The sequence below is a fragment of the Schistocerca gregaria genome, chromosome 1, assembly GCF_023897955.1.
Source record: "Schistocerca gregaria isolate iqSchGreg1 chromosome 1, iqSchGreg1.2, whole genome shotgun sequence".
NCBI lineage: Eukaryota > Metazoa > Arthropoda > Insecta > Orthoptera > Acrididae > Schistocerca > Schistocerca gregaria.
This window is the reverse complement of record NC_064920.1, coordinates 1042941076-1042958206: the sequence shown is the minus strand read 5'-3', so window position 1 is coordinate 1042958206 and position 17131 is coordinate 1042941076. Positions and strand designations below refer to the sequence as shown.

Sequence of the window (17131 nt, the reverse complement as noted above, 5' to 3'; positions counted from 1 at the left end):
AGAAGCCACCAGCTTAATGTCCTTATCAACATTGTCACGCCCTCTCATTCCAAGAGACTTTGTAGAGTTACAGTATTTGAAATTAGACCTTGCTGCAAGCTTAGAGTTCCAGAGACTGAACACCAGAATGATGTCGTGTATTTCGTCGTTTGCAAAGATTCGAGTGCATGTTCAGACAATCTCCGCTACATACATGGGTAAAGAAATTCAGCTTCTGATGTCTCCTTCACTACGTAACACCTTGCTCTCACGTACAGTATTATATTTTGAGTGGTTCCGGGAGTTCCTATAACTGTCATGTTGCTTCAAGGACTCGTTGTTTCCCACCGATCACGACTAACCAATACGATACGTGCCGAAGGATGACCTCTGCGAGTAGCATTTGCAGACATGGTATTAGGAGGTGTCAGTACGTTGTCATTATGACGCGTCATGGAGGCTGCGTAGAGACGCTCCCGTGGTGGTAATCCCACCCTGGTGACGTCACACGACGGCGCTCTCGGGTGGAGGCGTCTGCTATAAGAGAGTGCGGCGGCGGGCAGCGCGCTTACACAACGGCCGCGGCGTGCCCGCGCAACCAGACGCTACCCAACCCTGCAGCGAAGCGAGGATCGCCGCAGCATGCGGGCCCTGTTCGGACTCCCGGCGCTCTGCCTGCTGGCCGTCGCTAGCGCAGGTCAGTCCTTCGTTCCGTTACTTCAGCCATACAGGACTGGTGTTGCTGTAGTCCTCGGTCCGAAGACTGGTTTGATGAGCCTCACGATACTACTCTGTCCTGTGCAAGGCTCACCGTCTCTGAATCTGCTTACTGCTTTCATCTCTTGGTGTCGCTTTACAGTTTTTACCCCCCACATTTCCTCCCAGTACTAAACTAGTGATCCCTTGATGTCTTAGAACGTTTTCTGTCAACCAGTCCCTTCTTCTAGTCAAGTTGTGCCACAAATTTCTCTTCCCCAGTACTGGATAGAACACCTTACTATACAGTACCTTCCCATTAGTTGCTTACTGTACCCATTTAATCTTCTGTGTCCGCAGCTCGTGGTAGTGCAGTAGCGTTCTCGCTTCCCGCGCCCCGGTTCCCGGGTCAGGGGTCAGGGGTTTTGTCTGCCTCCGGATGACTGGGTGTTGTGTGATGTCCTTAGGTTAGTTAGGTTTAAGTAGTTCTAAGTTCTAGGGGACTGATGACCATAGATGTTAAGTCCCATAGTGCTCAGAGCCATTTGAACCAATTTAATCTTCTGTAGCGCCACATTTCAAAATATGCTACTCTTCTCTTGTCTAAACTGTTCATCGTCTATGTTTCACTTCCGTATATCGCTATAACCCAGACAAAGAATTTCAGAAAAGACTTTCTACCACTTATATCTATATTCTATGTCAAGACATTTCTCTTCTTCATAAACGCTTTTCTTGCTGTTGCCAGTCTACATTTTATTTCTGCTCTACTTCCGTTATCTTCAGTTAATTTGCTGCCCAAATAGCTAAACTCATCTACTACACTGAGTGTCTCGTTTCGTAACCTACTTGCCTAGGCCACACCTGATTCAGTACGAGTGCACTCCATTATCTCTGTTTTGTTTCTCTTGACGTTCATTCTCTATCCTCCTTCCACGACACTGTCCGTGCCCTTCAAATGTTCTTCCAAGTCCTTTGCTGTCTCTGACAGAATTACAAGTTATCGGCAGACCTCTTATTTCTTCTCCCTGGACTTCAATTCCTACTCCAAATTTTTCTTTGGTTTCCTTCACTGCTTGGTCGGTTTTCAGATTGAATAACATTACATACAGGCTAGTACTGTGTTTCACTCTCTTCTAGACCCCTGCTTCCCTTTCATGCCCTTCAACACTTGTAACTGCCGTCTGTTTTCTCTGCAAGTTATAAGTAGCCTCCTCCCCCTCCCCTCCCCCCTTCTCAACCTCTATTTTAAACCTGCCACCTTCAGAATTTCAAACGGAGTGTTCCAGTCAAATTTTTCAAAAGCTTTCTCAACGTCTATAAATGATATAAACTTATGTTTGCCCTTCCTTAACCTACCTTCTAAGATACGTCGTCTGGTCAGCATTGCCTCGCATGTTCCTACATTTCATCCATTTCTCCGCAATACAAACTGACATTCCCCGAGGTCGGCTTCTTTCATTTTTCCCATTATTCCACATAGAATTCGTGTTAGTATTTTGCAACCATGACTTATTAAACTGATAGTTCGGCAACATGCCCACCTGTCAGCACCTACTTTCCTTGGAATTGGAATTACTACATTCTTCTTGCAGTCTAAGCGCATTTCCTTGCCTCATAAATCTTGCGCACCAGATGGGTGAGTTTTGTCATGTGTGGTTCTCTCAAGGCTATCAGTAATTCTGATGGAATGTCGTCGACTCCAGGGGCCTTTTTCGTCTTAGATCTTTCAGCACTCTGTCAAATTCTCCTTGCACTATCGTATCTCCCTTCTCATCTTTATCTAAGGCCTCTTCCATTTCTACAATACAGAATTCATGTCCCTTGTATAGACTCTTTCGTTTCTTTACCTAGGACAGGTTCTCCATCTGAGCTCTAGATATTCATGCAGCTGCTTCTCTTTTCTCCTGTAAGTGGTATCTACCTTTCACGTACTGAAAAATGCTTCTAAATCGCTACATTTGTCCTCTAGCCTTTCCTGCTTACCTATTTTGAACTTCCTCTCGTCTAATTTTTTGTACGTTTCTATTCTCTTTCGCCTGCTTCACAAGTAGACCTACTGACGATAAAATGCAATTTACAACAGTTATCTGCCTCCGTTATATTTTTTAATAAACACTTACAATTTTTTCGTATGGCTTACTCTGTCATCCTCAGAAACATGCTTTATTTTGTATGTTTTTTCGTGTTTGGTCCTGTGTTGACAGTATCTGAAGATGTGTCGTGGATACTAATTTAAAAAATACAACCGCTACAGACAAATGTTACCAGGCAAAAGTTACAATTTGTCTCTGGTTGCTTATCATTCACGTACTCTAGACTCATATAACTTCAGTATGACCTGCACACGCCATTTTATTTACTCATTGGTCTGGCAATGATACAGGACTATTCCTCACTGAAGATAACTTTCTCGTGCTAAACCTGATGATGACTTGAAGAACAGTATCCCTCACAACTGTGGTAAATTCTTTGCTTCATACGCACCTGTTTAGTTTTCCAAGGCCAACATCTAGCCTTTACGATACCATACGCAATGCACAAATCGCTAAAAGCTGATGTTTTCAGCTTCTTACGGTATCCTCAACGTAAGTTGTCAGTGCCAGTACCTGTTCGTAATAGCTTGGCTTGTTTCGGAAATCCTGCTTAAAATACAGCAGCTTGTTTATTACTCCCTGAACTCCGTTCATCAGTGAGTGATACAGGAGATGTTGAGTAATGCTATGGGCCTGTAGCACCAACTGCTGATTTTCCCCGTTTAAAGACCTCTGTGTTAGAGGCCACCTTCAATTCTGGAGGTCACCGGCTTTGCACTGTCACTGAAGATTTTCTCAGCCACATTCTCGCATACTCCTAATATGTCCAATCCAGAAATACTGCAGCTTTGTGAAAAATTCATGTACCCGTTGTTGACAAAACGGATGTCGCAGACGGTGTAATATTGGAGTTTACTGACAGAGCTATTTATCTCTTTTCTTTATCTATTTTCTGGTGACTGTATTTACGCGACTTTCTCTGCTCCTTATTTGTGGTGAAGTATCATTTAAGACTATTTTTATTCTTGTTGCCAAACGTTCTCTGCAGTACCAATATGACTTAACCGTGACCGTGTATCCTACTGATGTACAAAATTTTAACTGATTGTGAAAGTTAGTTCCTTCCGTGTCTTCTTGCAGTCCCTGTTTGGTACCACTAGGATTTTTTTTTTCCTGTTTCAGAGGTAGATTTATGTCAGCATTTTTTAAAATTCAATCTTATTGCGACGAATCTCTTGTAATTCTCTTGCTCGGCGAATTTATATCGCTGATTATCGTCTAACTGTTTACTATACATTACCCAGCTGATTTTATTGTAAATGGATATTAGTTCTTGAATTTCCAGTCCGACGACAATTGTCGGGAGAAGTTGACTGTTTTGAAACTTATTTAAAACCGTTCTTGAAAGGTCCAAAGAGAGATTCTCATCTGTGGAAATGATCAGGACTGCTGTCGATGTGCCATTTGACTGCTTTGGAATTAGTTCGTTTCTGCAGAAACAAAACTGATAATGCCTTTGACTCCATATCGTCAATTTCTCTCAATTTCCATCATTTTTCAATGAGTCATAAGAAATGTGGTGAATATTAAAGTCTCTAATCCAGATAAAAGGAGCTGAAAATGTTGGCAAAGATGCAATTGGCCAGACTACGTTATCTGGCCTGTACATTTCTGAGATCATTAGGCCATTAGTTTAAGTAGTTACCGAAGTTCCATTACGAAGTTGTGTCGTGTAATAGGTTCAAGTACATCTTCATACAAATGTATTTCTGGTAGATCTATGTTATCAATGTCATGGTCAGTCAAGAATTGGCTTCGATGTTAACATTTATTCCAAAGTCTCCATTGACTGGTTTCCGCTGGCCGTGATGGCCGAACGGTTCTAGGCGCTTCAGTCCGGAACCGCGCGACTGCTACGGTCGCAGGTTCGAATCCTGCCTCGGGCATGGATGTGTGTGATGTACTTAGGCTAGTTAGGTTTAAGTAGTTCTAAGTTCTAGGGGACTGATGACCTCTGATGTGAAGTCCCATAGTGCTCAGAGCCATTTGAACCATTTTTTGGCTGGTTTCCGAAAAGTCGGATATCTACGACATAGTTCTGTCTGTCCTGCGTTAGTAGTCTGTCACGGAACAGTACCTTGGGAATTGTGTATTATTCAGTGTAGTTCATTATGAATTTTTCTTTTTGAATTAACTACGATTTTACAGGAAAAATCAGAAGAAGGAGTTTCGAATTCACCTAAAGTTCCGGAAAAAGCTTAGCTAAATTACACTATGCGATCAAAAGTACCCGGACACCTCCAAAAACATATGTAGGTGCATGGTGCTGTCATCTACTGTCAGGAACTCCATATCAGCGAGCTCAGTAGTCATTACACATCGTTTGAGAGCAGAATGGGAAGCTCCGCGGAACTCACGAACTTCGAACGTGGTCAGGTGATTGGGTGTCACTTGTGTCATACGTCTGTACGCCAGTTATCCACACTCATAAACATCCCTAGGTCCATTGTTTCCGATGTGAAGTGGAAACGTGAAGGGACAAAAGCTTACAGGCTGACCTCGCCTGTTGACTGGCAGAGACCGCCAGCAGTTGAAGTGTAATAGGCAGACATCTATCCAGACCATAACACAGGAATTCCAAACTGCATTAGGATCCACTGCCAGTACCATAGGCGGTAGGTGAGAAAACCTGGATTACATGGTCGAGCGGTTGCTCATAAGCCATAAGTCACGGCGGTGAATGCCAAACGACGCATCGCTTGGTACGAGCGTAGACATTGGACGATTGAACAGGGGAAAAACGTTTTTTGAAGTGACGAATCACGGTACACAATGTGGCGATCCGATGGCAGGGTGTGGGTACGGCGAATGCCCGGTGAACGTCATCTGCCAGCATGTGTAGTGCCAAAAGTAAAATTCGGAGGCGGTGGAGTTATGCTGAGGTGGTTTTTTTCATGGAGGGGGCTTGCAACCCTTGTTGTTTTGCGTGGCACAATCATAACACAGGCCTACGTTGATGTTTCAAGCACCTTCGTGCTTCCCACTATTGAAGAGCAATTCGGGGATGGCGACTGCACTTTTCAGCACGATTGAGCACCTGTTCATAATGCACTGCCAGCGGCGGAGTGGTTACACGTCAATAACGTCCCTATTATGGACTGGCCTGCACAGAGTCCTCACCTGAATCCTATAGAACACCTGCGGGATCTTTTGGAACGCCGACTTCGTGCCAGGCCTCACCGACCGACATCCATACCTCTCTTCAGTGCAGCACTCCGTGAATAATGGGCCGCTATTCCTCAAGAAACCTTCCAGCACCTGATTTAACGTATGCCTGCGATAGTGTAAGGCTAAAGGCAGCCCAACACTATACTGAATTCCAGCATTACCGATGGATGGAGCCACAAACTTGTAAGTCATTTTCTGCCAGGTGTCCAACTACTTTCGATCACATAGTGTATAACCACAGGAGAATTCAGTAGCATGTTCTGCTTTATATTTTTTTAGGTATAAGAAACAATTTCAGATCTTATTGTTTCATTAACACGCTAATTTATATAGAATTTTCAAATGGTTCACCAATTTCGGATAGTGCAGCGTTAACAACTTTCATGAATGAGATTTTCACTCTGCAGCGGAGTGTGCGTTGATATGAAACTTCCTGGCAGATTAAAACTGTGAGCCCGACCGAGACTCGAACTCGGGACCTTTTGCCTTTCGCGGGCAAGTGCTCTACCATCTGAGCTACCGAAGCACGACTCACACCCGGTACTCACAGCCTTACTTCTGCCAGTTTCTCGTCTCCCACCTTCCAAACTTTACAGAAGCAGCAGAGTGAAAATCTCATTCATGAAAACATCACCCAGGCTGTGGCTAAGCCATGTCTCCACAGTATCCTTTCTTTCAGGAGTGACAGTTCTGCAAGGTTCGCAGGAGAGCTTCTGTAAAGTTTGGAAGATGGGAGACGAGACACTGGCAGAAGTAAGGCTGTGAGTACCAGGCGTGAGTCATGCTTCGTTAGCTCAGATGGTACAGCACATGCCCGCGAAAGGCAAAAGGTCCCGAGTTCGAGTCTCGGTCGGGCACATAGTTTTACTCTGCCAGGAAGTTACAACAACTCTCATGATCTACTCGTACGTGCACAACTTTCCAAAATGACATATAAACCACAAATGGATCCAATCATGGACTGTTTGTGTTTCAGTTCGAAGGCAAGCCTGCATAGAACAGATCATTGTGGCGATTCGCTTTATCTTGGATTATACATCGTTTATATAAAAAAAAAACTGACTCCTAATGGGAATTCACTTTAGGTCTCTCGAGCAACGGAGTAGCGTACGCGATTTGCAATAGGCACGGGTCATTTCAGCTTCTAAAAATTGTCACAGGCACATACGCAGAACTGAAGATCAATATTTGTACTGCAGTTTTAGTGAACAAGTAGCCTAAGTCGCTTCTGAGAACCCAGCGAGGTGACGCAGTGGTTAGCACACTGGACTTGCGTTCGGGAGGACGACGGTTGAAATTCGTCCCTTGCCATCCAGATTTACGGTTTTTGTGATTTAACTTAATCGTTTCAGGCAATTTCTGGGACGGTTCTTTTCAAAGGGTGCGGCCGATTTCCTTCCCCATCCTTCCATAATCCGAGCTTGTGCGCCGTCTCTAACGACCTCGTTGTCTACGGGATGTCACCTCCTCCACTTGTGAAACTAGACACGGTAATAGTAAACTAAATCGATTCGCACACCACAAATATTATGTACATCAACCAGACTAGCTTTTGTACTCTTCCGCGATATATGACTTGTCTGTCAGTTTATATTTTATACGATCACTAAAATTCCCCAGAGTTACTAGAGTGTCTACTGTGCTTCTCAGATGAGCATTGTCACTTAAAGAATAGTTTAGTTTTTAGGTATAAAAAATTATTCGAGATAATTTTTTTAAATGTGACGTTACTCCTGAAACAGCCTTGAGCCATGAATCGGAATGGCTGCTTCATTCCCTTCGAATGTACGCGTAGCTGAGACCAGTTCAGGAGCTACTTCAGAGAGAAGCAGATAGTTTAGCGTCTGGCACGGGCCGGTAGAGTGGTGTGCTGGCCCCATGGCCCACCAAAAGTATGCAAGTGACACAAATGACAGGAGATGACACGACGGCCGACCGGCATCGAGTGATTCTCTGGGCCTCATGGACGAAACACGTTTAACATTGACATACCCTTCGAGTGTCTGTCTTATTTTTACTATTCACCATGGAAAATTTTCTCGACAGCCATAGCCTGCAAAGGCTCTCTACAGACATATTGGTGGTTATTTAACTCGAGTATTCGGCAGGCAGTTACCCGTGCGAACACAATGGCATTGTGACAATGCATAGCGAGGAGCTAGCAGCGGCAGACTGATTGGCAAGCGCTTGATATGGTTATAGGGAGTAAATAGAGGTACTAAAACGTGAAAAAGAAACACTTTTCGCCTTATAAAATGAAACTGCCGGTTCGACTCCAGCATCATGGTGTGGTATCGGATTTAAATGTACCGTTACTGAATATGTCCTTCAGGATGAAAGTTTTATTCGTGGAAGCCTAATTTAAATAATTCCTTCAAATATACGACTGAGACTTCCAAGAAATAGCGGCGAATCATCTAGCATCATATACGTGCTGTTGTTCATGTCTCAGACTGAATAACACATGTAGGCATATGGAAAAACGTAGCACATTCCGTGAACAATGATTCTATGCGTCAAGATGCTGTAGACTGTAGACCCAAAGCCGAAGACCTATTTACTGACTCGATATATTTAAAAAATACATACCTAGGCAACACCGTGCATTCTGCTAGTACTTATATATATTTGCAGAGTACATCCGGCAAAACCGTGTACTCTGCTATACATATATTAGCAGATTAGGAGGAGTAAGAGGAGACTGATGGTTAACAGTCCAGTGACAACGAGGCCAATAGAGACGGAACACGGACTCGGATTAGGGAACGATCGAGAAGGGTAGCGGCCGTGCCTTTCAACCATCCCGGCATTTGCCTTAAGCGATTTAGGGAAATCAATGAAAATCTAAATCAGGATGTCCAAACACGGGGTTGAACTGTCGTCGAGTATGCTAACCATTGCACTACCCCACTAGGTTCACCATTTGTTCATCTCCTCCTTCCCCTTCTCTCTGTCCATTTCCTACTTCCCCCCTCCGTATCTATTTCCTCGTAACCCTCTCTCTCTACATCTCCCACCTCACCTCCTCTCTATCTATGCCCTCCACCTTCCCTCTCTGTCCAAGTCCTCAGCCCCATCCACTCTCTGTCCATCTCCTCTTGCTTCTCTCTCTCTCTCTCTCTCTCTCTCTCTCTCTCTCTCTCTCTCTATCTATCTCTCTCTCTCTCTCTCTCTCTCTCTCTCTCTCTCTCTCTCTCTCTCTCTGTCTCTCTCTCTCTCTCTGTCTCTCTCTCTCTCTCTGTCTCTCTCTTTCTCTGTCCGTCTCCTCCTCCCCTTCTCTTTGCCTAACTACTCTTTCCTCATCTGTATCTCTAGAGAATTTCACCGTGTAGTTTTATTTGCAGGCAGCTCGATGTTTATGGCGTTATATCTCCAGAATCATGAGCTGCACAATGATATAATTTTGCAGATACATCCAGTGGTATATGTGCCCACTAGCTGTTAAATGTATTCTGAATAGAGTTAGTAGTAAAGAAGTAATACATTAAAACTACTTGTTTAATGCCGCAGTTATACTGGATGAGCAGCGAAAATGTTGAAAGCAATAAGACTTTCTCCTTTGATCACTCTGAGCGGGCTGTCAGCCAGAAAAAGTTTCGTAAAAGTATGAAATTATGAAATTATATATAAAGTTCGTTGCAAGTCACTAAATGTTCTCATTCTCAAATACTGGATGACTAAAGTATAGGAACTCGCGCGCAGTCAGCTGCACAGCTTTTTCATACCCACCACTTTGATAGATAGATGGTTCTTACTTCCATAGTGATTTTTTCCAGACGGTAAGTAGCATGTATAGCAAGTTTGGTTGTAATCGGTACAGTGGTTTAAGAGGAGATGCGTAACATATACACATACATATATACGTACACACATAAATTTAGACATCATCCACGGTGCGGCAGTTTTTCATGCATCTCTGTGTTTATGAAATGTCTCTTGAACTACGATAAGCATCTGGTTCTTAGCCCCACAGCTATTGTTTCCTGACATTAAGGGGTATGTGGACCAAATGTTTGGCTGAAATCAGTCTAGTGATTTAGAAGGAAATGTGAAAACACACACACACACACACACACACACACACACACACACACACACATATGGCTCACAAACCCAATATTGCCAAGGCACTCATTTTGCCAACTTTCCGTAAGAAATGAAAACAAAAAATGAACTGAGATTTTAGTGAAATATCGAAAAAATTCATTTCCATTAATTTGTAAAAACACATTTGCAATAATGAAACAATTGTACAAAGAAGTATGCATAATATTAAATTTGTAAGTATAGTATCTACATTAAAAACATTATCCCGGGCAGTTTCTGTAAACTGAAAGCCGACGAAAGCGTTACCAGGTGTCAGGCATTTACTTGAGGTGAGTCGACTGTAGGTGTGCCTCAGTACTAAATAATAAATGTATTAATGCTTCATGCATGACCCTGCAGTTTTTCAGGTACCTCAGTGATTATTATGTCATATCTCTTGAACCACCTATCGTCCAATGATATATTTGTGTAGGTGGCATATGTGCACACAGTCTGCAAAATGTGTCACGAATACAATTAGTAGAAAACAAGTAATAAATTTGAATGTCGTGTACAATGCTTCAGTCGTTCACGCATCTCATTGTTTATGACATCTCCCGAATTATGATGGGTAGGTGATTCTTGCCTCACAACGATTGCTCCCTGACATTGAGGAGTAGGTGTACCAAGTTTGAAATCGATCAGGTGGTTGTATACAAGGAGGTTCAGTCGTTACGATATTATAAATCTTATCGAAGTGCATTAAGATTCGATGACTGGTACACAAATTGGCAGCTGACCTGGGCGTGACAGAATGCACCACAGTGTGAAAGAAACGCGAAAATATTTGACCGCATAATCTTTCCATTTCCATCTGAGGCGATTTTAGATGGAACGAAAAGGTACATGTTGTGGAGAAAGCCATTTTTTATGTCTCAGATAATCTGGAACATTAGAAAGGAAGTGGATCATCTACAAAGGAGGCTAGAAACCACCCAAAAGACTCTTCAGTAATGCTGCTCAGTTCACTTTTGCCAATTACGATGATGAAAAGTTGGTTCTACCAGCCTAAATCCAACGCCAACCCACTACGCCCGCTAGCAATTTCAAGTTGACTGTGAAGATGATAAACGGTAATATAATTAATAATTTCATAGATGATGAGCAAAGAAATAAACTTTTACGTTGACATTCGATTCTTCCGGCTCTTCACTTGCTAAAAGCTAACTCTTCTGCATTATGGACAATATTTTCGTGTAGATTTTACCTTATTAGCTGAAAAATCGTAGTATCAGAGCGTTTCTCATTTTACTCTGCTTCCCTTTTTCTTTCTCCTCTTTCCTCCTTCCCCTTCTTGTTATTCATTTTCTCATGATGTTATAACCATACGACGGTCATGGATAGTTTAACAATGTGTCCCCATTCTGTCCTGATAATGACAGTTCTACTGCACTCTCTAAAATACGTAGTTTTCTCTTTTCTACACCATCTTTTCTACACCACCGCTTTAAGGTGTCTTCCTCTCTGTATTTTCACAGGTGGTCTCCATTTCTCTACCAGTTTTGTTAGCTTTCCGTTATCGAAGAACATCTACCAACCACGCTATTCTTCTCCTCTACGTTACCCTCAGGAAGCCATCGCTTTGTATGAGATGACATTCAGTATTTGTTCTAATTTTCCGCGTGCCGTCTCCCTGAATGATCCCAGTTGTACTTCACTGGATTCGCCTCTCAGTTTTGAGGAGTTTTTACGCCTAAATGGTTAGCAATGATACCTCAGATCCAAACATGTGCAGTGGCCTAATCGGCTAACTGGGATTCGAAAATAATCGATTCCTACCTATTTCATTGAGAGTGATTGCGTTGTTCTATGCGCGCGTACATAAGGCATACGATTTGGTGAGCGTCGGAGACAGAGTTGTTTCCCGAAGGTATCACAGGTCTGTTAAAGTAACCACCTACATTACGCTTGCCCTCTCTTTTCTGGAGTGTTACTGCGCGGTGTGGGATCCGCATCAGATAGGACAACGCAGAACATCGAAAAAGTTCGAAGAAGTCCGGCTCATTTTATAACATCACGAAATAAGGAAGAGAGTGCTACGGATATGACATGTGAATTGGGATGGGAATTATTAAAAGAAATGCGTTTTACGTTACGGCAGGGTCTTCTCAAGAAATTGCAAACACCAACTTTCTCCTCAGAATGTGAAAATACTTCTGCTGCGCCCACCTACATAGGGTGAAATATGATCTACATGTACAACTACAGTTACATAGCTACTCTTCGAATCCCTCTTTGGTGCCTGCCAGAGGGGTCATTGAACCTCCTTCACAATAATTCTCTATTATTCCGCTGGCAATAGTAGTCGAGCGGTTCTAGGAGCCACAAGTTCGGAACCGCGCGACCGCTACGGTCGCAGGTTCGAATCCTGCATCGGGCATGGAAGTGTGTCATGTCCTTCGGTTAGTTAGGTTTAAGTAGTTCTACGTTCTAGGGGACTGATGACCTGAGAAGTTAATTCCCATAGTGCTCAGAGCTATTTTTTTCTATTATTCCACTCTCGAACAGCGCGGAAGAAATGAACACCTATGTCCTTCCGTGCGAGCTCTGATTTCCCTTATTTTATTATGATGATCGCTACTCCCTATTTAGGTCAGCATCAACAAAATATTTTTGCATTCGTAGGAGAAAGCTAATGGAGAAATTTTGTAAGATCCTGCTGCAACAAGAAACTACGCCTATGTTTTAATGATTTCGACGCCAAGTCCTGTAGCATATCCGTGACACTCCCTCTCCTATTTCTCGATAATACAAAACGTGCTGCCCTTCTATGAACTTTTTCGATGTACTCCGTCAGTACTATCTGGTAAGGATCCACAATGCGCAGAAGGACTCCAAAAGAGGACTGACAAGCGTATTCTAGGCAGTGTCTTTAGTATATCTGTTGCATCTTCTAAGTGTTCTGTCAATAAAGCGCAGTCTTTGGTTCCCCTTCCCACAACAGTTTCTACGAGTTGTTTCCAATTTAAGTTGTTCGTGACTGTAATTCCTAGGTATTTAATTGAATTTATGGCCTTTAGATTTCATTGATTTGTCGTGTAACAGAAGTTTATCGGTTTCCTGTTAGCGCTCATGTGGATGACCTCACACGTTTTATTATTTGGGATCAACTGCCAATTTTATCGCCATACGGGTATGTTTCCTAAATGTTTTGTAATTTGTTTTGATCTTGTAATGATTTTACTAAACGATAGATGACTGCATCATCTGCAAACAACCTAAGACGGCTACTCAGACTGTTTAGTAAACCGTTTATAAGGATAACACTATCTCGGGGAATCACTTCTGTTTTATTCTAACACTTTTCTGGCTGTTGCTACGAACTGTGAACTTTCTAAAAGGAATCATGAATCCAGTTGCATTACTGAGACGATATTCCATAAGCACGCCATTTGACTACAAGCAGCTTTTGCAAGTACGGTGTCAAAAGCCTTCTGGAAATCTAGAAGTATAGAATCAATTTGAAATCGCTAGTCGATAGCATTCAGTACTTCGTGTGACTGAAGAGTTATTTCTCTATCACAATGTTTTCTAAATCCGTGTTGACAATGTGTCAATAGACCGTTCTCTTCGAGGTAATTCATAATGTTCAAACACAGTATATGTCCAAAAATCTTGCTGCATATCGACGTTAATGATACGGACGTATAATTATGGGATTACACCTTTTGCCTTTCTTGAACATTGGTGCGACGTGTGCAACCTTCCAGTCTTCGGGTACTGATCTCTTGTCGAACGAGCGATTGTATGTGATTGTTAACTATGGAGCTATTGCGTCAGAATTCTCTGAAAGGAACCTGGTGTACAATCTGGATTGGAAGACTTGCTTTTATTAAGTGATTCAAGTTAATTTATTACTCCGAGGATATGTAATTCTAAGTTTCTCATGTTGGCAGCTGTTCGTGATTAGAATTCTGGAATATATAATATACTTCACCTTATCTGGAGAAGGAATATCGCAAGGCTGTGGTTAGTAACTTTGCTTTAGTAGCACTGTCATCGATAATATTTCCGTGGAAATCGCGCAGAGAAGGGATTGATGGTATATCACCGCTAGCTTACTTCACACACGACCAGAAACTCTTTGGATTTTGGTCAGGTTTCGAGACGAAGTTTCTTTGTGGAATGTATTATAAGCAGCCCGGGCTATATTTCGAGCTTCTAATCTTGGGGATTTTGCGTTCGTTTAAATTTGGCATGCTTTTTCCATTGTTTCTGTAACATTGTTCTGACCTGTTTTGTGCACTAAGGGGGAGCAGCTCCGTCGTTTATTGTTTCATTTGGAAAAAATTTCTCAATTGCTGTTGATACTATTTCTTTGAATTCAAGCGACATCTGGTCTACAATTACACCGTTAATTTGGAAGAGTGGAGATTGTCTCTCAGGAAAGCGTCAAGCATATTTATACCTGCTTTTTTGGGTGGATATATTTTTCGTTTAGATAGATTTGGGAGTTACGGTATTCAGTCTCCCTACGACAAACTTGTATTCATTAATCCCTGTATCAGTTTTGATTCTCATTATTAGCTCAGGATCGTTTGTTACTAAGAGGTCAAGCGTGTTTTCAAAACCGTTTGCTATTTAAGTGGGCTCATGAACAAACTGATCGAAACAATTTTCAGAGCATGCAATCAGCGCAATTTAGGATGATATTTAATGCTTATCTCCAGATTTAAACATGTATATTCGCCAACGTATCGAAGGTTAATTGAAGTCACCCCAACTCTAATTGTATGAGTCGGATACATGTTTGAAACTAGACTGAAGTTTTCTTTGAACTTTTCAGCAGCTGTATCATTTGAGTTGACAAGAATGACCTCTACCCACATTAATTCATAGGAACTATCGACTTTAATTTCGCTACAAGATAAAGAAGTGTCTAACGGCAACAAATACGCCATCACCAACTGTATTTGGCCTATCCTTTTTGAATACCGTTAGGTCCTCCGATAAATACTCGGGTGAACTTACCTCCAGCTTGAGCCAACTTTCAGTGCCTCTAACGATTTGACATCAGTGCCTTGTATTAGGGTTTGGAGTTCTGGTACTTTCTCAACACAGCCACTAAAATCTAAAACTTTGTACCGATGGTTGCTTGACCTACGTTCTTCCTATGGTCGACCTGCAGAGTTTGACACTGAAGTGCTTTTTTGTATTTCCCAGAGAGCTTTCAACCTAACAAACCGCCAGTTCATGCCACACAGCCCCCACTACCCCTCTAGTCACCTCTTGCATATAATGGGCTCCTGACATATTTTGTGGAACCTGTTATCCTTCGGCCCTCTGGCGCAAGTAGAGGAATCTGTAGCCTGCGTGGTCGCAGAACCGTCTGAGCCTCTGATTCAGACGCTCCACTCTGCTCTGTGCCAGAGGTACGCAATCAGTTCTGTCAGCTACGTTGCAAATGATGAGCTCTGCTTTCATTTCGTAAGCAGGACTAGCAGCCTTTACCACTTCAGATAGCCATTCGAAACCAGCAAGAATCTCTTCTGATCCAAAGTGACATACATCATTACAACCGACGTGAGCAACCACCCGCAGTTGTCTGCTCCCTGTGCTCTTCACTGCATCTGGAAGGACCCCTCCCACTTCTAAAATGACTCCACCCAGTATGCACACGGAGTGCATACTAGCTTTCTTTCCCTCCTTGGCAGCCGTGTCCCTAAAGAGCCCCACAATGCGCTTAACATTGGGGCTCCCACCTACCAGTAATCCCACCCCCTGTGACTACCCAATCCTTACATATTGAGACGCTTCTTCTGAAACATGACAAGCAGCTGCATCCAGCTGAGAAATAGTGTCAGTCACAGACAGCACCTAGGACCTGTGTCAGACTAATGGGGGAGGCATTATGTTTGGCTTCCCCCAGAAGCCCCAAGGCGAGCTCCCACTCGACCACTGGTGCGAGCAGTAATTGGGCTATCCACGGGTGCAGACTGATTGGCGGACTCGTGGTTCGTGCTGGACGTCTGTTGGATCCCCACGTCCGCCCACAACAGTGATGCCCATCCACTGTGGCCTCAAGCTATGTAACCGAAGCCAACACAGCCTGGAGCTGAGAATGAAGTCCCACCAACTCAGCTCGCCTCCACAGACGACAATCACAGTCCCATCGTAATAAAATAAGAGTAATTAGAGCTCACACAGTAAGATTTAAGTGTTCGTTTTTCCTTCACAATGTTCAAGAGTGGAACGGTAGAGATAAAGCTTGAAGGTGGTTCGATGAACCCTACGTCAGGTATTTAATTGTGTACTGCACAGTAATCATGTTGAGTTAGATGCAGATGAAGACGTAGAACACACAAGCATTGAATGTTCCAGTTCATTTGGCAGCCCAATACCCTTCCAATATTCGCTAGTCAAAGTAAACGGAAGTGATTAACGGTAAAGGCAGTAAACAGTATCTTACCTAAGATCTGGTCCATATGCTTCAATTGGAACACAACAGTAAATGAGTATAAGAACATAACCAAACTGCGTAAATGAAAGTGGTACCAAAATTTCGCAAATATAACTAAATACTCAAATGCTCATTGAATCACATGCCAAAAGGATACAGAAATGTAGACACATCAGAAAGGAGATGCAGGAATAACCTTGACATATGTGAGAGGAAATGACCTCAATACCTGCCAGTAAGCGAGTCAATAAATACCTTTATTTCTTCCTCCCACAAGAATCTCGTAAAGCAACCATGATAAGAAAATTCCACCCCATACCTAAGCTAACCGTAATCCTTCATACCGAGCACCATACTTGATTGGCACACGAAAGACAGGAAATGGAACGCTATTGGAACACGAAAGCACAGTTCACCACACTCCAAAAATTGTTTTTGCGGGGCAAAAATGTGGAATTAGACGTAGAATCTACGAGAGAGGTGTAAATTGGAAGCAAATAGCCAGATAACAAGCATACAGCGTTTTACTCAGTACGGGGCTGGATGCGCATACATCAAAGACTTAGTTACCGTTTAAAATCTACCCCCAACGTTTTAGGCTTGATCCTTATTAACTGAAGCGCTGCCCTAGTCCTTATCTCCAAATACACTAAAGACACACCGTTTTGAACAGATGCCCAGTCAAAACAATGTTGAAACCACGAAA

The 17131-nt window shown here is 42.8% G+C and overlaps 1 protein-coding gene across 1 annotated transcript in view; it reads left to right on the top strand.

Moving 5' to 3' along the window:
* Positions 1-511: 511 nt before the first annotated feature.
* The window catches only part of LOC126280462 (loricrin-like), a 52228-nt gene continuing 35608 nt past the window's right edge, over positions 512-17131 (top strand). The window contains exon 1 of the mRNA XM_049979768.1: positions 512-676. Coding sequence (XP_049835725.1) covers positions 622-676 — 55 coding nt within the window. The 5' untranslated portion in view covers positions 512-621. The remainder of the gene's footprint in view (positions 677-17131) is intronic.